Source organism: Dreissena polymorpha, chromosome 8 (genome assembly GCF_020536995.1).
Source record: "Dreissena polymorpha isolate Duluth1 chromosome 8, UMN_Dpol_1.0, whole genome shotgun sequence".
NCBI classification, from domain to species: domain Eukaryota; kingdom Metazoa; phylum Mollusca; class Bivalvia; order Myida; family Dreissenidae; genus Dreissena; species Dreissena polymorpha.
In genome coordinates this window covers 10366669-10389286 of record NC_068362.1, presented here as the reverse complement: position 1 = coordinate 10389286, position 22618 = coordinate 10366669, and the positions used below count along the sequence as shown (strand labels likewise).

The 22618-nt window shown below is 36.2% G+C and overlaps 1 protein-coding gene across 2 annotated transcripts; it reads left to right on the top strand.

The window, feature by feature from the left end:
- The first annotated feature begins 271 nt into the window (after positions 1-271).
- LOC127841592 (uncharacterized) lies at positions 272-15656 on the top strand. 2 transcript variants are annotated; one of them, XM_052370513.1, is made up of 5 exons: positions 272-721; positions 3176-3746; positions 4176-4334; positions 6059-6608; positions 7916-9316. In XM_052370513.1, the coding sequence occupies exons 2-5, from the start codon at positions 3237-3239 to the stop codon at positions 8884-8886; spliced, it is 2190 nt and encodes a 729-aa protein (XP_052226473.1). In that variant the 5' UTR covers positions 272-721; positions 3176-3236; the 3' UTR covers positions 8887-9316. The 2 variants fall into 2 exon arrangements, with proteins under 2 accessions (XP_052226473.1, XP_052226472.1); XM_052370512.1 differs by lacking the exons at positions 6059-6608; positions 7916-9316 and adding exons at positions 9595-9700; positions 13622-15656 and having other exon boundaries at positions 292-721.
- Positions 15657-22618: the final 6962 nt, after the last annotated feature.

Sequence of the window (22618 nt, the reverse complement as noted above, 5' to 3'; positions counted from 1 at the left end):
CATTTTTTATTTACATTATTTTGCATTGAAAAACATTTCCAATAGAGGTTTCATGGACATGACATGGTTTTATATTCCACATTGCTAACACAGTTAAACCCCGCTAACTGCAGTGTGAATATAGGCTGTGTCTAACATTATATATCACAGAAAGTCTTAGATTTCAAAATACTATTAAATGTGGCATCTTTTCTAAGCGGACTGTGCCTTAAAGCGCTGATGTGATTACAGACTTTAATGTTGTATGATAAAATGCACCTCACCTGATTTGATAACGCGTACTGTCACATGAGGTCAAGTACCGGTAGCTGAAATGTTTATCTGTAAACAGTACGGTCCAAAGTATTATACCAGTTGATTTTAGCCATCAGATGGTGGGTGTAATTTAAGGAATATAGCTTTCTACTGAATATTTATAAAAGGTGATCAAGATGGCTACGTTTTCTCAGCAACTTTGGCTAAAGGCTCTGATTCATTTATAGACTGTTGTTCGTCTTGTCTAGGCACACAATTGACCATAGAGTTTTACTGCGATAACTGTGCAAAATGTTTTAGCCTGCACATGTCACATATGGAAGGAGGGACACCAGTATATGGCCAGTGCCAAAGGAAGTGGATGATTTTCTTCAGGAATGTGACCTTCATGAAGACAAACGTCTAGACTTTTTTGTTATGACCACTGTCAGCTTTGCTGCAATAATTGTGCTTTCCTCATTCACAGGTAATGGAGACATATTTTTGTATTTTTTTTCTTTCAAAATCTTTCTTGTGATAGATCGACCATTCAATACAGCATTATTTAGATCAATCATTTTAAAGTAAATTTTTGGTAAACATGAAATTTGAAAACAAAACTATGATGACTAATATTAATGATTTGCCTATACAAATAGAAATATGTATTAAAATGACAACAATCCATATCAAACTACTTGCAAATAGCAGGCCAGGGTTATATTAATAAGTGTGTTCCTTTCGTCTGAATATTCATAGGGTGTATGATTATTGTTATACCCCAATTTCCATTGGTAATATGGGCTAAATAGGAGTCACTTTGTCGGTCGGTCGGTCTTTCGGTCCCGAAAATTTTATCCGATCTTCACCAAACTTGGTCAGAAGTTGTATCTAGATAATGTCTAGGTCAATATTGAATATGGTTTATGTCGGGTCAAAAACTATGTCACGGGTCACTTAGTGCGTTTTAAACCGAAGGTTTGTCCGGACCATAACTATGCAATGTATCGTTAGATTTGAAATTGACTTGGTACATTTGATCACCATCATGGGACGGTGTGTCATGCGAAAAAAGTACGTCGCTATCTCCAAGGTCAAGGTCACACTTGGAGTTCAAAAGTCAAAATGCCCATTACTCAGCTTGTCCGGGCCATAACTTTGTCATTTATTGTGAGTCTCTAAAATCATTTGGCGCATTTGTTTACCATCATTTGACGGGCGTATTCTGTGGCCTACACTACCTTATGTTAAATATTGTGCTCCTTCAATCTGGACTCTAATAATAACTCCATATCACTATCAATCAATTACTTCAAGGGCTTTGTGGCGGTTAGTTGGCTGTTATATATTATGGTAACTAATATAGGGAACACATATAAAGCAATGGGCTGTTACAACAAATCCCGAATCTCAACAAGCAAGCATATATCAATGCATTATAAAACATTATATTTTTTAATTACAATAATTAGCTTAAATATTACTGGCATGTGAAAAATAATTTTGCAATCTGTGGAACAAATGACAACAAAGATTGAACAACAGTCACGCTGAACTTCAATCTGAAACCAAACGAGAAAAAGGTTTTAACAATTTATGGTTAACCCTTTCATTGCGGGAAACACATTTTAAAGGCCTTTGCAAACAGTTTGAATCCAGATGAGACGCCACAGAACGTGGCGTCTCATCAGGATCCAAACTGTTTGCTATTCTGATAATATTCTTTGAAAAAAATAGAAGAAAATGCTAATTTTAGAAATTCTGCAGACGACATTTTAGCAGACGACAAATTTCCCAGCATGCAAAGGGTTAAGATGTGTCATAAGCCGAAAAATACGGTATAAACCGTGTCTTATTTTTTACTTCCTGAAGAATGGTCGGACTCAAAAATTTCAGGGAAAGCGAGCCAAAGAACTCCTTACTCAGCATAGTTAGTGTCGAACATTGAAAGACATTCATTTCTACGTTTAATAAGACCAAGTGCATTGACATCGCTGCACAATTGCTGAAGTAATGTCTGTTCAAAGCGATGCACCCTGTGGCCAAGTTATTTTCAGTTGAATACACTGTTATACATATATTTGATAGTGATTATTTCGTTACATAATATAATAATAATACTTATAATAAAATCTTTATTTAAAGAAGATATACTTGTTAAGAAATACATCAGATGAAATTACATAATATGCAATTATTAAATTATTTTTCATTCAAAATGGTGCTTTTACTAATTAATATCATACGAAAACGCGTACCACCTGTGTTAAAAGTACTTAAAATACTAACAACAATACTGAATACTATCATAACGATAACTGGGTGTTTAGATCGGATTTTACACTCTTTGGACATGATTTTATTGGGGTAAATATATGCAAGAACTGATATTTGCTCAAGTAAAAAAAAATCAATTTCGATCTTCTTTATCAAAATGAAAGAATCGTGGTCTATTGAAACCTTTTTATGCTTATTGTGGTGTGCAACCAGCTTTATGTAAATAAGTATGCCCCTTCTATCTGAGATTTCAAAGATTGTATGCTTATTGTGTCGCCTGCAAGGTTTATGTTAATGAGTGTGCTCCTTCCGCCTGAACATTCATAGGATGTATGGTTACATGCATTGTTTAGCCTGCCAGCATTATGTTTATTCGTTTTCCCTTTCATTGATGTATGCTTATTGTGGAATCTTCCAGTGTTACATACATTAATGTGCTCCTTCTATGCAGCCTGCCGACGATACGTTTATTAGAGTGATCCTTTGATCTTCGCTTTCATAGAACGTATGCTTATTGTGAAGCCTACACAACTCTTATGCTAATTATCGTGCTCCGTCCATCTGAGATTTCAGAGGACGTATTCTAATTGTAGAGCGGGCGTATCACCCAAATGTTATGAATAATTCTTATTGTGGTTAATCATGTTGTAATTATGTTTACTAGGTAACACTGAAAATGGCTGAAAAGTTGACTCTATGAAGACAAGTTTGTTGATGTTAGCATCATGGCAAGTTTAGCTGATGTGTTTAAGGAGAAGGAACGGTCGAACTGGCTTAAGGCATGGCTAGCAATAGACATTGCGAAGTCTGGTTTGGAGCACTTAGCTGACAACGAGGCTCAGACTTTTCACCAGCACATTTACAGCCAAGTAACATCTACTCTCCAGTCACAATCATATACTTGCAACAGCTGTAACACAGCAAATTTACTGGGAAACCAACAGTGTCCAGTCAAGGTTTGTAATAAAGTTTGCCAGGAAATAATCAAGGAACATCGGTACAAAAAATGTTCTTGGAATAATACATCTGCGACATTATGGCAAACGAGTCATTGGGAAATAGCGAAATGTTACATCCAAACAGATGGATATGCTGACAAGATATCGATTCAAGATACAGACTTCAACGGCGTCGTCAGTTTTATGCTGAACTGCAAACGCTTTGATAGCAAGTTTTCTTTTCCAATAACAAAGGGAAAGCCAACCCACAACAATCCTGCATGCCTCCTGTATAAGGTAAAAACTCCAGTGCCTTCTATCAAAAGTAGTGTATTTTCTACCAAATAATTTAAATCTAAGTATTTCAGGAGTTATACGTATACATGAATTTTAAATAATGTGAAATTGACATATAACGTTTAAAGGATCTAACACTTCAAACAAGCATTCCACTGAAATTGTCTACTGTGAACGTTGTACATAACTTATCTTTTCTGAGGTTACTACAAATGTTTTCTTTAAAACAAAAATTCTGACATTTTTGCGGAGCTATATCTGATGCGCTATTTAACAGTAGAAGTTTAAACAGGACGTGTTTGTTTTGCATTACACATAATATTGATATATAAATGCTTACACAATAATTGATGTGCATGTTTTCATAATGGGATAGCTGTCACATTTGCATAATACATAATATCTATAGATACTGTGTTTCCATTATAGGCTCGTGAAGTCCATAAAGCAGTGCGGCACTCTTCAATAATGAAAGTCACTGATGTCGATCTCCAAGACTATTTCACATCATTGAACAACCTGCTGAATGATTCAAGCTATCTCAGTCAAGATAACGTTGCCAAAAATGCTGTGGTGAAATTAGCCCAGGTAGTGTATTAGCGTTATGTCTTGTCATTTAACGCCTTTCCTTGCTTATTGTAAACGAATAATAGCATAACATATTGTGTCATGTCTTTTCACCATTAGATACTCATATGAAACAGATAAAGCACCGTCACAATAACGTTTTGAGCTTATAAGGGCACATACCGTTCATGGAGAGCTTTTGTTGTCACTTTTGTCTGTCATTGTTGTGTGTCGTCAGCATTTACATTGTTATCATTAGTCGCCACATTGAGTGACCAAATTTTTGAAAATTGACTGAATTGTAAGGGCGGGTTTGAAAAGCGAGCTTGTTGGGGCATTATACAGATTTTATATATCATCCATAAAACTTGCTACGATATTTATTCTCTCGATATCTCGGCATTACAAGTAATTATACCCTTCTGGACAACATGGCTGCTAATGGGTGGTACTGTTTTATAACATTCTATTATAAGCTATGCTCACTATGACACAGAGTTGACAATCTGATAGTAACACCGTTTACCGAATCTTAAAAAAATGGTTGCAAACAAATTTAATCTTGTAATATCCCCGCCAATTTTGATACATGTTATGGTAGATCAAAAGGTATGGTTGTTGATCGGACAATTTTCTATAATAGTACAATAAATCTTGTCGTGGTGTAATGCATATGGTGTCCGCTTAGTGACAGGGAGTTCATGAGTTCGATCCCCACTGTGGGCGCGTTCATTAGACAACCTAAGACACCAAGTACTGGTTACAGGCCCAGGAAACGGAATCGAGAGCGTTTCAATAAGCTTGAGGCTTTCGATGAAATCGACCTAAACTAAATAGGATTAAACTAACTTAATCTTGCATAAAAGTCTTACTTTTTGCTAAATCATCGTGAAACCTGAAACCTTCCCTGGAAGGTTGTTCTTATGATATGTCAGCCGAGTTTAAAATGGTCTCTAACAGTTGAAGCATATAGCTAACAGGTGATGGACGATTTTCAGTATATCACAATCGTGAAGTCACTTGAAATCTCTGTTACCGACTCCGTTCAAATTAAATTGCAAACATTGTACGTGCAATTATTTTTTTAAACAGTGTTCTTATGGATTTGGCGATGTTACGCCTTTTATTATTACCGGTATTTTGGATAAAATAACTCAAGAAGAGATAATAAAATATGAACACACCTGGAAGTTGGGAATTTGAAACCCTGTCAAATTCGATCTTCTGCATGGTCAATAATGTTTGACACCTGGCAACCTGCAAGACGATATGCACGTATAATAGAATCCTTGTTTAATTGATTTTTCTTAAATGAAAGTCCATCTAGAGATTACACAAATGTTAACATTATTAAAACTCAATTCAAGATGAGAATACCACCTTGAAGTATATATACTCAAATAAATTCATGAAAATTAGTATTGTATCATTGGCTTCTATATCAAGTTCAGTATTTAATTGCGAACTAAACCACACTTATTTATGATTGATCGTAATCAATTAAATTATTTGATATGGAACTAAACCACACTTTATGAGTTATCATTGCCTTCAATATCAAGTAAAGAACATACTCATTGGCTGTCTGTACCAAGTAAAGTAACTTATGAGAAACTTAAGTGCACTGAAATACACATTATTTTCACTAATTTGTTTTTTCCTTTTACTATCAGGAAAACATGTCATTGATTAAAAATTTAGCTGTTTTTGTGATTAAATATAACTGTTTTTATTTGATGCAACAGTTGGAAAAAGACACATTACTATTGACTACAACAGAGATGATGTGTTTCCTGGATGCTGTTGGAACCACTTTGAAACAACACTTGAAAGGTATTGCAAAAGACGTTGTTGACGCATCAGTGAATGACCTTAGAGTAAACACAGCATTGTGCATTGAAACCATTAAAGATTTTAGGAGCAATTGTAAGCAAGAGCTCGCAAAACAGGCAGATATATATAAACAGGATATCGATGAACACGTCGACAGTAAAAAACAAGGCATAGATGATCACACCGGAAGACACAAACAGGGCATGGATGAACACGCTGAAAGACACAAACAGGGCATGGATGAACACGCTGATAGACACAAACAGGGCATGGATGAACACGCTGATAAACACAAACAGGGCATGAATGAACACGCTGGTAGACACAAACAGGGCATGGATGAACACGCCAGTAGACACAAACAGTGCTTAGATGAACAAGCAGAAAAATGCATTAAGGACATCCAAGAACAACTTGGAAATACTACTTTCACTGAAACAACGTATAAACAGTCCTGTAAAGGTATAACAAACGTTTTATCATTTCATTATGCAATGTCGAAACAGCAAGAATTAACTTTATTCAACTGTGCGTTTCAAAAAAATCGAATTCTCTTGATCAATTAAATATATTCATACACATGTTGATGTTCAAAACTAAAATAATGTTTTGCGAAACATACAAATAACACAAGCATACGCATAGATTTGATAAAGGTAAAATAAAACCAGGGCTTTTGTCCCTTCTTTTGTCTCTAATAGAATATATTTAAAATGATGCAATATTCCCACATGTCAAGCTTACTTTTGGAAATGCGTTTCCATATTTCAGTTTTGTATATAATTGTTCCCCCCAAAATGGAAGGCAGTGCCTTTCCCCAAAATCAAAGAAAAACGCCCTAATAACAGTATAATCATTATTACGATGATGTGATTCCAATGATCATATGGCCCCAAACAACATATAAATCCACTCATGTATAATGGTATAACTTACTGATTGCATTATATGTCAGTGAACGATAAAAATCGCTGATTCATGAAAACGTGTTCAATTACACGTATCAGTATAAACACTTGTCCTGGTCAACTTTGGATGATTGAGATACAGATAATCAATTGATGTGGACAAGCTCTGCAGGGAGTCAAAATATGTAATCAACCCAGATCATGATAATATTCAAGATAACTTAGTAGTTCTATGTTCGCTTTTACGGTAGAGTATATGAGTTTGGGGCTAAAGCAAATACTTTGACATTAATTTTCAAAATGTATATGGATCACTACGACTTCGATATAAAAAGGGCCGTTTTTAAACTCGGTTATTCACCAAATAGTCAAAAGTAAATGTATACTACTCATCCTAATGTTTGCGTCGGCGTCCTCATGATGTTCTGGTAACAGTTAACGTGAAACTTTTCCATAGCATTGTTTCTACTACAGGTTTTATATGGAACTTCACACATGTGTTTGCAAACATCGAATTATAAAATGTGGTATATTTGTACGAACTTGAATTAAGTATTGAATTATGCTAAATATAATTAGGAAGAGTCTTTTGTTTTAATGTATGCCAAATATATTATTCATAATGTTCTCAGGATCACTTTTTATGGTATGTGTAATTTGAAGTTCACCCATAGCTAGATTCAGCCAGCGTCAATCATCAATGATAAATCAATACATTAAAATAAAATCAAAAACACACATTCTAATAACAACACCTGCAAAATAACAATTTAAAATGAAAGTAATATAATATTGAAGATACTGTGAAAATAAAAAGTGATCCTTAGCCAATTTTGAGTATTTTCCATATCATGATTTCAGAAATACTTGGAGCTTTGACAAAGTATTACAGGAAACGTTTCTGTCATGTAAATATCTTCCCATTGGATGACTGGGCTGAGGAAAAGTTACTTGATATTTATATGCCGCCGACTATACAACTTATGGCTAAGGAAAGAGGGTATTTCAAGAAAACTGGTGAACAAATTTTGAAATACAAAAATATTTTCTTATCGGACACCGAACCGAACCAACAGATATTTATTCAAGGGGAAGCAGGTTATGGGAAATCTACTTTTCTTGCAAAATTGGTAATGGACTGGTGTACTATAACATCAGAACAATCAGCCGAGACGACGCTGCCAATTGACGACAATACCACTAGGTTCAGCTCTAATACACAGATGGGATACTCTAATGTCTTTGACGATTTAACGTCTCTGAAAGACTTTACATATGTCTTCCATGTAACATTAAGGGAATCAGTTGGCCAGTTTGAAATCGAAAAAATGATAAATACACAGATAGTTGACAGTATATACTCATCTGATGAAGATCGCGGAAAGGCATACATACTACTAAATGAGATCATGAAACGTGAACGTTGCTTGGTATTACTGGATGGTCTAGATGAATGGATCGGTACAGGAGATCATCACAACCTGCCAACACTGGCCGACGTACACAGTCTTTGCGTTTTGATGATAACTACTCGACCTTGGAAGATGACAGAAGCAAAAGTACTTGACTCGCAGATTTGCAAACTGCTGCAACTTGATGGAGTAAACAACGCGTTTGAGGTGAGCATAAAAATCCTGGGGTGTATGAAAGATTTTAAGGGTAGCCAAGATTTAGACAAAAAACAATCTGAATTTGAATCGTATGTACGGAAATGCGGCTTGTTAGAGCATTTGTACTCCCCAATGATGTTGTGTTTGATTGTACACTCGTGGACCAAAGGAACTGAATTGAACGGCTCTCTTTGTGAAAAATACAGCCTCTTGCTGGAATGACTTTTTAAGAAGGCGAATATTGAAACGAGTGAATTTCAAGAGCCACCTTATCGATGTTTCACAGAGACCCAAAACATACAACCCAATATTGAACACTTGAATAGACTTGCTGAAGCGGCATTTTATTTGTTGTTTTCAGATACACAGGAAAAAGCTCTGGTATTCACCATTACGGAACTAAAGAAATTCAATTTAGGTCAACTTGATCAAGAGAACTTTGCACTGAAATCCGGTATTTTATCAGTGACGCGCAAGGCATCTGCATTAAGATCCTCTTCATCATTTTCATTTATTCATAAGAGCATTCAGGAATTCTTGGCTGCTTATCATATTGCATGCAATACCAATGTGATTGATGACGTCATTTCCGGATACCTCAACCGTCACAAGGATGCATATCTTGACATATCACAGGTGTTCATCTTCCTCTGCGGACTGAACATGTCGGCTGCAAATAAGCTTTCTGGCATGATGGATGAACTCGATGTTGGTTGTTTTCACTTTCGGATGCCAATGTTTCGCTTTGAGCTTCAAGACATCATACTAGCAGGATACAGAGAAGCTGTTGCCAATCAGCAAAAGGATATTGTACCCAAACTCAGTGCGTACTATTTTAACTTTTATAACGACATACGAGACCTGCACAGCATATGGACAAATAACAAGTCCGATGTCCTGTACATGTACATACATTTTCCTGACATACAGATTTCACAAACAGAAGGCGAGTCTGCGTCTCATATTGAGTTTGACCTGGCATCGTGCAACAAGCTGGAATCATTGGAACTGAATGGAAAAGGCATTTTGCTCAGTGGTAATTATAAATATGATATTGTTTTTATCAAAGAGTTTCTTAGTTGTGGTGTTGTGTTTGAGTTTACTCGCATGTTTATATTAATCATATTCTGATAAACATTTGCAGGATTTAACATTAACAAAAGCACTTTAATAGACAGTTCACATGATAGTAAAAAAGTTAAAAAGTTTACAACGTATATCTATTATTTCAAACAAATCAGAATACCATATTCCTGTCACGTTGATGATATTCATCAGTTTGGTGCTATCACAGCAGCAACACACTTACTGTTAAAATATTAAATGGGTACGGTTCGTTGAAAAACATTGCCGCCAATTGGCAGGGCAATTTCCTAATAGTAAAACCCTATTACCACTTTAAATGTAATATTTGAAGTCCAATCCTCATGAAACTTGGTCATGACATTTGTTATTATGATATCCGGTCCGAGCCCGTAAATGGTTCCTGTCTGTTGGGACCGCCCGGGGGGAATGGTTTTCTTTATTGCTATAGGCAAACAATACTCTAGAAGACACGTGTATGGTCCAATCATCGGTGTTCGAAAATAGTTCTAGTCTGTTGAAAAACAAAGCCAACAGCGGTCGGGTAAGTTTTCCTTTGATAGCTATATGGAAACCTAGTTAACTCTCTTCAAGTCACATTGTATGACTGTCACGAGATGTATTAGTGTAGCTTTTATTTTTTCTACATGCAGTCTTGTAACACCAATTGATGTTTCTTCTTTCTGAGGATGATTACTACTATTACGGAAGTACTGAATCAGATAGTTATATAGTGATGTAGTTTTATGAGATGATGATGATTCACAATGATGATGATGATGATGATGATGATGATGATGATGATGATGATGATGATGATGGTGGTGGTGATGATTCTGATGATGATGATGATGATGATGATGATGATGATGTGACGATGATGATGATAATTATCATGATGATGCTGCTGCTGCTGCTGCTGCTGCTGATGATGGTTGCGAACATTGCGAAAATCCGAAATAAACCTTTGTTATTGCAACAAACATATACATGTTAACGATTATGAATGCCCGCAAGTATTGCTGCTTTAGTGTTCATTAGAAAAAATATTATTATTAAACTTTAAATAATACAATATAAACTGTATATAGAATAAATACCTCTTTTTACTTCTGTGTTCTCAATCCGTGCCTGCGCACGTGAAATGGAAAGTATCGTTATAAAGGGTTTACTAGGGTATTTCCATAAGCGTATTTGGTAGTCATTACTTGTAAAAAAGGCTTGAATAGGTTTGTGTTATTTATACCAAGCAATTAAAAAGACCAGAAATTCCCTATCTTAAGATTTCAAAACAGGATTTTTCCCATTTTCAGGAGTTTTCGCGCTAATTTTTGCGAATAGTATGGTACTGGTACTTTTCAAAATTTGGACACAAAATCGCTGTGATGTTGTGTGGTATTATGATGATATCTTGAGAAACATGGATTACAACTCAGATGATATTGAATTAATCTTTTTTTAATATTGCAATTACTTCAGATAAGTATATGTATTTAAAAAATAACAACATTGTTTTAAACCAAGTAAAACACGAAGAACTGTTTAAGATTATCATTATTTGAACTTTCATCCAATAAACATTTTGTATGTAATTAACTCTAATTGGAATTTCTCAATTTTATCAATAATTATCAATAATTAATTCACGTGTGGCTCAATGACTTTTGTTTAAACAATCTTTGTGCAGGATATGTAACCAGCTACCAGCTAACTAATTTATCCTCCATAAATTAATCTTAGGTTATAATATATACATATGTAATTTGTGTCGAGAATTAATTTCAATCATCAAAAGTTTGAAATAATAATGCGCATAGGAATGAACTATTTATGTTGCATAAACTAACTTTAATTCTTCTTAAGTCCTTATCAGAATAATTAAGTATTGTTTATGTCTCAAGTGAGTGCCTTAGTGCTCAAGTACTTCGTGTTTAAATAGTAATGAAAAAATCTTGCTCAGCCATTTTTTTCCAAACATTAATTATAAGGCTCACACTTGTTGTCTGAAATAACTTGATTCATTTGCAGCTTGTGTAATCATTTCTCCGCTCATCGTTGTGCGTCAGGCGTTGTGGGTCCGTCTTAAATATGTTCCTTTCTCCTATCTTTGTAAACTTGGTCAGAATCTTTTTCCGATAGATTTGTTGGCTAAGTTCGAAACCTTGTCACGTAAGTATAAAAAATAGGGCACTAGGTCACATTTAAGAAACAAGTTTTTTTTACACTATGCAAGTTATATATATACACCAATATTCATGGAATTTGGTATGAATAATTGTTTAAATAATGTCTTGACAGGAGTTTGAAAATGGTTCCCGACTGTTGAAAAACATGGCCACAGCAGGCGGGGTAATTTTCCTCATATGGCTAAAGTAAGACTCAGAAAGTGGCATTTAGTGTCTAGTTTTAAGTAAAAACATTTGTGCTATTGGTAGCCCGGATGAGTCGAATATTGATCCGGTCCGTTGAAAACATAGCCGCCAGATGCATTGGTAATATCCTTCATATGACTGAAGTAAAACCTTTTTCACACTTTAGAATTCATATGTATAGTCCTAACTTAATTATTCGTCAAAACATTCGTTCTTATGATATATTGGCAGCGTTCGAAAAATGATATGATAATGATTTTCCGGTCATATTGAAAATCATGACCACCTGTGGGCGGGGCAGTTTTCCTTAAATGGCTACAGTAAATCATTGTAAACACTTTAGAAGTATATTTTACGTCCAATCGTTATGAAATTTTTTACAGAAAATGTGTTTAATGATGTCTGCGTTATCTTGTTAACATTCTAGTAGTCATACATGCAGTGTGAGTTTAATCTTCATGAAATCTGGTCAGAACATGTTTCCTAATGAGTTCTTTACTTAATGCCAACTGGGTTATTTGAGGTGAAAAACTAGTTCACCAGGTTAAATTTAAGAAAACTATTGTTAACACTCTAGAAGTCCACATTTTAAGATCATATCTGCATGTAGCTTTGTAAGAATATTTGTTCGAATGATATCTTGCCTTCGAAAAACACTGTCCTTGAGGGCAGGGCGGTCGTTATTTTATATCAACTGTCTATTAGTCGTTTTAGTGGTTTCGCCCCTCGCGTCCCAGGTGAGCACCTCAAGGCCCATGGCATTCTTATATTTTTTTTTAATACCGTACATAGACAGTCTGATTGTATGATTAGAATACGGGAATAATATAATAATACATTTTTTGCAGGGAAATGGTTCGACATCCGGACCCTGACAAGGTCAAAGTATTAATACCATGAATCAACAGTTATCAACACTAGCAGCGATTAACAATAACTAAAACATAATCTGCATGAGCAAACAATGTCCCTATCATCACTTTTTACCATACATCAGAAAACGATTCTATTTTTTTTACCAAACACTGGTAAATAAAATAATGTGCTCATGTGTGTTGTTCATTTTCGGAATCGGTGTTGCTTGACAATTATAAAATACATGCAATAACTGATAAAACCTTTAAAGTACTTTAGTTTTTATCCGATGATACATATGCATTACGTGTATAGGATAACTTTATTATACACTTATAATTGAAAGCATATCATGACAAGTAGGTTATGCACAATAAATATATATCTTACTAAAGTGTTAATATTAATTACAATAATATTTAAAACATTCGAATATAACATTGATTTTTGTATTAAATATAGGAAACCAAATTATACAAAGTTAATACGACATTGAAATATATTGGGTTTTGTTACGAACATTTATTAATTTAAATGTATTAATTCTTATCAAATTAAACAAATGTCAACAAATGTAACCACATTACATTTTTTTAGTATGTTAGTATTTTTAGTACCTTGTTCTGTGAATTCAGCTATTTTTTCAGAATTTGCAAGTACGTCAACGGCAGAACATCTGGTCGGGATTGTTCTAAAAAGTGAAGATCTATTCCAGTGTGCAGATCCTCCTCCATTACTGCCTTCTATAAAATGCATTAAAATGAGGAATGTCACATGTTCCTATACCTGCCTACGCTGTCTATTCTGCACGCTGCTGACTCTCGATCACGCGTTGACGTTTGACCTGCAATCGATCTATATTAAATGTGCTGAGGCAGCAAAAAGAGAAATAAGCGCATTTATACATAAAGATGTAAACAATTCCTCCATCGTAAAAACCGAAAATGACAATCCCTATCTGTTTAAGGCTCTGCATGGTCTGAATATCAAAAGTCTCAGTCTGAGTATTATGCAGGGAGGTTTGAACGTGGATCATGAAGAATCGCTGTCGCAGTTACTGTCATCGCTCACACAGCTGGAAACGCTTAGTATTCGAGTGAGGTTTGACAGTTCCGGACTGTGGAAGGCTCTGCATGGTCTGAATATCAAGAGTCTTAGTCTGAGTGGTTTGCTGTACGTGGGGCATGTTGGGTCTCTGTCGCAGTCACTATCATCGCTCACAAAGCTGGAAACGCTTAGTTTAGAAGTGAAATATGACATTACCGGACTGTCTCTGCATGGTCTGAATATCAAGAGTCTGAGTCTGAGTCTCACACAGCTGGAAACGCTTAGTATTCGAGTGGGGTATGACAGTCCCGGACTATGGAAGGCTCTGCATGTTCTGAATATCAAGAGTCTGAGTCTGAGTGTTGAGTGTGGAGTGGCTGATGAAGAGTCGCTGTTGCAGTCACTATCATCGCTCACACAGCTGGAAACGCTTAGTATTCGAGTGGGGTATGACAGTCCCGGACTATGGAAGGCTCTGCATGGTCTGAATATCAAGAGTCTGAGTCTGAGTGTTGAGTGTGGAGTGGCTGATGAAGAGTCGCTGTTGCAGTCACTATCATCGCTCACACAGCTGGAAACGCTTAGTATTGATGTGGGGTATGACAGTCCCGTACTATGGAAGGCTCTGCATGTTCTGAATATCAAGAGTCTGAGTCTGAGTATTATGCAGGGAGGTTTAAACGTGGATCATAAAGAATCGCTGTCGCAGTCACTATCATCGCTAAAACAACTGGAAACGCTTAGTATTCGAGTGAGGTTTGACAGTTCCGGACTGTGGAAGGCTCTGCATGGTCTGAATATCAAGAGTCTTAGTCTGAGTGGTTTGCTGTACGTGGGGCATGTTGAGTCTCTGTCGCAGTCACTATCATCGCTCACAAAGCTGGAAACGCTTAGTTTAGAAGTGAAATATGACATTACCGGACTGTCTCTGCATGGTCTGAATATCAAGAGTCTGAGTCTGAGTCTGAGCATTATGCCTGGAAGTTTGAACGTGGATCATGAAGAATCGCTGTCGCAATCACTATCATCGCTCACACAGCTTGAAACGCTCAGTATAAAAGTGAAGTATGACAGTCCCGTATTGTGGAAGGCTCTGCATGGTCTGAATATCAAGAGTCTGAGTCTGAGTGGTAAGTGGGGAGGTTTGGACGTGGATAATGACGAGTCGCTATCGCAGTCACTAGCATCACTCACACAACTGGAAACAGTTACACTGTATGTGAAGACATATAAACAGATAGAGCTACCTCAATCATTGAAGTATTTAAATATATATTGTGATGGTTTGCTTCCATCCAAAGTTCTTGAACTGGTGGACACACTGCTTACATGTACTCAGAGAATTGAAAGTAATCGGAAATTGTGTTGTTCTTTAGAGATCTTAATTGTCGATAACATACCACTTGAGGAATACACTGTCATCCAACAGGAACTGCAGACGCGGAAGAATGTTACAGTGGAGAGATTCCAAATATCAGACAGGAAACTTGAAACCAATTTTGTTACACAATGCGAATAATTCTACGTTCTGTCTTAATTAACAATGACTAGAATCGTGCTTAGCCGTTTGAGATATCACTCATGTTTATCAACTATGTATTTAGGAATTGTATATAGTGTATAGTTGAATCTTCATTAGGTTAGTTTGTTGTCGTTTTTTTACCAAAATAAGGCGTGATATTGATAAATCTGTTTCACTGCAACACAGCTTCACTATTGAAGCAAATCCACTTTTTATTTTCGATTTTGCCTCTGTTTTGAATAAATATGACGAGCGTATTGAGCGTATTGACAAGGTTTTGGGCAACAAGCTGCACAGATCTAATACCTGAAATCATAGTAAATATTTTTAAGAATTGGTATTGTTTAATAATAAGTTTTATCTTTTGACGTGTGTATTTGCTCAATGTTGCAAATTAAAATTTGAAAAAACAACAACACAAGAGTCCTTGTTTTGGAAACGATAATTGTAAATTGAAGCAGGTTTTCGCATTGTGAGATAATACAAAATAAAAAAATTAATGTGTGTGCCCTCGTAGAATCAAAACAGATGCCCGAACACAATTAAAATGTTTTGACAAACAAAATGCACTCAACTTTAACATACTGTAAAACTTCAGTAGTTAAAACATGCACGGTGTATTTTATTTAATTAGTAAAAAACGCATGATATACCTTTACCGTATGTATATATTAGCTCTTACAATGTTCAAGCCCTTATCGCATGGCATACTTGTTCTATATTTTTCATTTCAATATGTTTTACCTAATGAACCAAAGTATTAATAATAAGTTATATGCACAAATAACTCCAGAAACATTATCATGAGAGCAAATCGTGTAACCATCCTAAGTCGGTAAATCAACAACCTCAACAATACACGATACACGACAATACAGAGCACATATGAATTTCGCTTTAAGAAAACCGGGCTTAAAGCACGTGCGTAAAGTGTCGTGTCAGGGTAGCCTGTGCAGTACGTGCGTAAAGTGTCGTCTCAGGGTAGTCATAAAAGTACATAGTGCCGTCCCTGATTAGCCTGTGTCGACTTTACAATACTAAAGGTTCATTCATTCAGCCCCGTTTTCACAGAACGAGGCTTATATATGTATATACACATCACGAAATATAAAATAGGCAAATTCTACTTCTGTTGCAAAAAGCGAAATTTCCAATGTAAATTAGTTTGTTCAGTTAGAAAGTAAGCAGTACATGTTTTCACACTTAAAAGAAGCAGGTTATAGAACTGTGAGAACTGTGAGATAATACAAAATAAAAAATGCATCTGTGTGCCCTAACAGAATGAAAACAGATGCCCAAAATCGATTGTAGTGTTTTGACAGACAAAATGAACTCCACCTGAACAGAATGTAAAACTAAAGTATTGACAAAATGCACAGTGTAGTTTATTTAAGTATAAAGCACATGCTATAATTACGTATACCTTTAGCGTATTTATATATTAACTCTAACAAAATTCACGCCAGTATCGCATTTCATCAACGTTCTATATTTTTATTTCAATATGTTCTATTAAATGAACCATATTATTAATACTCTGTTTCATGCAAAGAAAACTCCAGAAACATGATCAGGACAGCAAATCGTGTTATCACTCATAAGTCAATTAATCCACCGCCTGAACAATGCAAGACAGTACACAGCACATAAGAGTCGCGCTCTAGGAAAACGGGGCTTTTATTTATATAATTTAATGTAGTAAAAATTATTACAATACTTCACAATTCTTCTTTTCCGTGATAAAATTATCTAATACCAATCTTGTATTTCATATAAATTGATATTTTGTTACAATTTATACCAATACAAAAGTAATTGTGAGTTTTGTATCGTGCCTCATGTGAGATTAGAACTCGCGCCTACACGAATTGCCCACTTCAATAAGCAGATAACGGCACTACGATGCACATGCGTGCTGCGGTCCTTCATGTACATTTCAATCATAATGAATTTGCTACAGCTTCTAATTTCACCTGGCCTACGAAAATAATTCTCAACTATAACTTTTCTTATGTAATTATAACCATAAATATTAATTTGTGTCCTTACAAACACGAAACATAATTCTTACTTATCCGTTTAACAATTCATATGAACAGAAAATATTTTACCGTGTTTATCGTCATGATGCGAATTTAATTTTAAGCGAGGCTGTTGTCGGAGAAAACCCGAGCTATTGTCATAGCCAGCTCGTCGTCCGCCGTCCGGTGTCCGCCGTCCGCCGTAGGCGTCGTGTTAAAACCGTAACATTGGCCATAAGTTTTAAAATGTTGAATATAGCAACATGATATTAAGCATGCATGTGTATCTCATGGAGCTGCACATTTTAAGCGGTAAAATTTCAAGGTTTACATCATCCTTCAAGGTCTAGGGTCGAAAAAACAAAGTCAAGGGAAGTAATAAGCTTTAAATGGACATAGTTATCTGACCTGCCCACGAATTTATTTTTGTTGAATAAATCAAAGCGGCGCAGTAGGCGGCTTGGTGATTCTGGCAAACACATTGTGGTAAAAGGTCAAGGTCAAGGTCATCCTTTACGGTCTACGGTAAAAATACAAATTTAAGGGGAGTAATAAGCTTTAAAGGGAGATAATTAATCAATATTTAACATAGCCACTTTATATATTTGGCATGCATGTGTATCTCATGGAGCTGCACATTTTGAGTGGTGAATCTACAGTCACGGTAGTGGCTTTTATTTATTTGCTACTAAAAATAGACATTTGTAAGAGACAATTATTTTCAAGGGAAGTAATTTATATTACAATTATATAAATTTCATATTATATATTTCCTTACCAAGAATTGAAGTTCTTTTCACAGTTACTGTACAGATTTCAAAAGATTTTTTTTAATGATAAATCATATTTTCTTTGATGTTCATTACATACCTGTGGACTTATGTCCATAGATACATGATCAACTCTGGCTAAAATGAAAAAAAAACGAAAAAAAAACTATGGCTATGATCTCTTTTAAACCACAGGCCTTGGTTGTAAGTTATATCTGACATGGTCATTATTGACTGTGAGACCCTCCTCTCCCCCCCCTCCTGGTATTATATGACAAAATTCAAGGGAAGTAATAAGCTTTAAAGGGAGATGATTTCTTTATCTGCCAAATGATAAATATAAATTTTATTTCAAAGCGGCGCAGTAGTGGGCATTGGGTTTCTGACAAACACATCTCTTGTTGGGTCACTAGGTCAAAGGTCAAGGTCACTGTGACCTCTTAAAAAATCGAGCGTGGCACCCGTTATGCGGTGCTCTTGTTTTAAAGGCTACCAACGTAGTGTTCGGCTGAATCTGTGGTGTAATAAACACAGAGTTTTAGTTAGCTATGAGGTCAAGAAGGCTAGAAATAAGAACAGATTCGAGGGCTGAAGAGGGGCATGAAAGGCAATCAATATTAGCAAAAAGGCAAGTACTAGATAAAGATCAATCTCCGCACAGAGTTGACGTTCCTTGCTCTCACAGAAAATCTCTTTCATTACAAGAAAACCTTACCAGATTTGGTAGTATTTTATTTTATTGTTTTAAATATTATAATATGAAAAATACTGTCATTTTTTTACATTTTGAAAATAGTGTATATGTTAAGGTTCTTAACGAAAAAAAGAACTAACGTAAAACAGCAAATATAACAACAATACAATTATAGTACCACGTGGCAAGGCTATCATCACGTGGTGTGTTATGAAGGCAGGGATTTGATCCAGCTAAGCTGGTTCCCGTCAAGTCTCTGCGCGGAGGTTGGATAAATATATACTGTAAAATCATTTATATTCATCGGCATGACATTTCGTGAGACTTTTTTTAAATACTTTTTTGTGGATTTTCAATTCGTGGATTTCTTATTTTTCAAAAAATAGTTGACTATTTGAGTTGTTCGATGTGTTTATGTTAAATTCTTAGATCGCCTAACCCAAATTTCCTCGAACGTTAATATCACACACATAATTATGACTAAACCGTAATGCAATACTGGATCCGTTATTATAGATTTTTCCATACATTCTCTTCATCATTAAATCCGATAATTTTCGTACTTGAATTGCATTGCAACCAGTCCAAGATTACTCATACGGGAGAGTAGGGAACTGCCCAAGAGCCCCGCAACTTTTAGGTGCCCCATGAAACCGTTACGAAAGCTTTTGTTCTTACTTACTAAGCCTTATCTAATGACTTGACAAAGCAAATTAATGTATATCAATGATATGTTCAGATTTAAGGATTGACACTCTTTAACCGAGTGGCAATATAATTTTTTTTTTGAAAACCCGTATTGTTTTGCTTGAGATTTCGTTTTCAAAATGTTCACTAGGTTGCCCAAACTGGAGCAGAATGTTGGATTTATGTTTTATAACAGTTTATATTAATAAAGGACATTGTCACATTTTATGTCTTGCCAGCCTTGGTACTGGGTGGCTAATTTAAAATGTTCAAATCGACCGGGTAGTGGTGTTCAGGCAGACACTTGGTCGACAGTTTCATTGCCTATAGGCTTTCACAAAGCTAGTCCGGCACTGATTGAAACTGTATCAGTGTGTTAAAGAGTTTAGCACTTTCTTACGCAATACCCTGAGTGCCATCGTGGATATACACATTACAATCAGGAGAGCCACAATGCGACAGTGCAATAGTACGATGGCGACAATGCGATAGTACGATGGCGACAGTGCGATAGTGTGATGGCTACAATGCGATAGCACGATGGCGACAATGCGACAGTACGATAAGGACAATGCGACAGTGCGACAATTCGATTGCGACAGTGAGATAGTTAGATTGCGACAATGCGAAAATACGATCCCGACAGTACGACAACGCGATAGTACGATGGCGACAATTCGAAAGTCATATCATACTGTCGTCATCGTATCATCGCATTTTCGCCATCGTACTATCGCGTTATCGTACTGTCGTCATCGTATAATCTTATATCGCCATCTTTATATTGCACTGTCGTCAATGTATTGTCGCACTGTCGCACTGTCGTCTATCGCTTTTCTGTACACATGCACATATCTTATTTTTTCCTAGATGGAGCCACTTTTAAAAATACTTTACATTGCATCAATACCCAATCTACAACGTAATAAGAATTTGATTTCATTATAACTGTAACCTCTTTCAAAGTACATCTTAATAAAGTCATATATTTTTGTTTCTGCAATAACAATATTTAGTGTACCGCAAGGCGATATTCGTCAGTGCGATAGTATGATGGCGACAATGCGATAATGCGATAATACGATGACGACAATGCGACAATCAATGGCGACAGTGCCAAAGTAAGATGGCGACATTGCGACAGTATGATGTTGACAATGCGACAATACGACAATACGATCGCGACTGTGCGGTAGTACGATGGCGACAATGCGCTAATACGATGACGACAATACGATAATTATCGAATTGTCGCCATCGTACTTTTGCGTTGTCGCATTGTCACCGTCGCACTGTCGCAGTGTCGCCTTCGTACTATTGCATTTTCGCCATCGTACTATCACATTATCGCATTGTCGCCCTCTTGATTTTAATGTGTAACCACACTGGCATTAACTGTATTGCATACTTTTTTTATTAAGATACGATTGTCAAAACGCATGTGAGCAGCGCTATGTGAACGGGTCTTCATGCATGTCGGTAAAGTGTCCCCCTAGATTAGCAGTCCGAGCAGTCTTATCAGGGACCACACTTTTCGCTGGTATTTTTCGCATTAAGTCCCTACTTGGCGGATATTATTATTTTTTGTCGAACGTTTTCGCACACGCGTTAAGACCGTTTTATATTGCACCATATGTATCTTCACTTTGATATCACATGACGCGTATTTTTTTATATATAAACTAACCCGAACCGTAAACCTTTCTTTTTTCCGACTCTTAACCTCTTTTGTCTTTTAGGTGAAGTTTACTTATCGTTTGCGGATAAATTATGTTTAGGTTTCAATCATGTTTGCAACATTACATTAAATTCATTGCATTTACCGATGAAAACATGTTCAATGGCGATTTGGCAGATTTCTGCATGTCATTCAATATGTTTTATAAATGTTAATAGGGAATTATTTAGAAAGCAGTTGACAACAAAAACGTTTGGCAATGTAAGTACAAAACAAATGAAGTTGTTTGGCTGACAACTAAATTAATAACTTTTCACCCTTTACACATTGCTCCATATAGAACATTTGAACGTATCGGTCTCGGCATCAACAACCGGCTCAGCTTAAAACAAAAGTTTTTCATTTTGCCTCGCTCTCGGAAAACTGGGCTTAATGCATGTGCTTAAAGTGTCGTCCCATATTAGCCTTTGCAGTCCGTACAGGATAACCAGAACGACACTTTCAGCCCTAAATAGATTTTTGTTAAGAAGAGCCTTTCTTTAGAAGAAAAAATCCAAAAGCGGAAAGCGTCGTCCTTGAGTAGCTTGTGCCGACTGTACATCTAGTCTGGACAGACTTTTAATGGACATGCACTAAGCCAAGCTTTCGCATAACAACGCTCCTTTTACAATGAAGCCAGGAAGAGGCACCAAAATGGCGGAAGATTGCGTTCTGGTGTCCGAACTTGTCCTGTAGTTCGTGAGCGTGGCACTGGGGTTTGGTTTCACCGTGATGTACCCGGAACTGATCAGCGTGTTCGACGCCAAGAGGTCCGAGGTCGCACTGATTCAGGGCTTGTATCTGGGCTTTACTACATGAGGTAGTGAGTGACCATCTATTTTAGCCGCGATCTGGGAAAACTTGGCTTAATACATGTAAGTAAAGAGTCCTCCGAGATAAACCTGTGCAGTCCGCATACGTAATCATGGACGACACCTTCCGCTTTTACGATACTTTTCGTTTTAACGGTGAAAATCCATTAAGGCATAACTTGTCATTCCGGATTAGCGTGTGCAGACTGTAAAGGCATATCTGGGACGACGCTTTACACAGCCACATTTTCTCAGAACTCGTCTCATTTACAAAACATGTCTCTTTATTTATGAACATGTATGTTTTTTATATGCCCTAAGGGGCTTTTCGTAACAGAACGGTAAATAAACAAAAATATACCCGTTTCATGTTG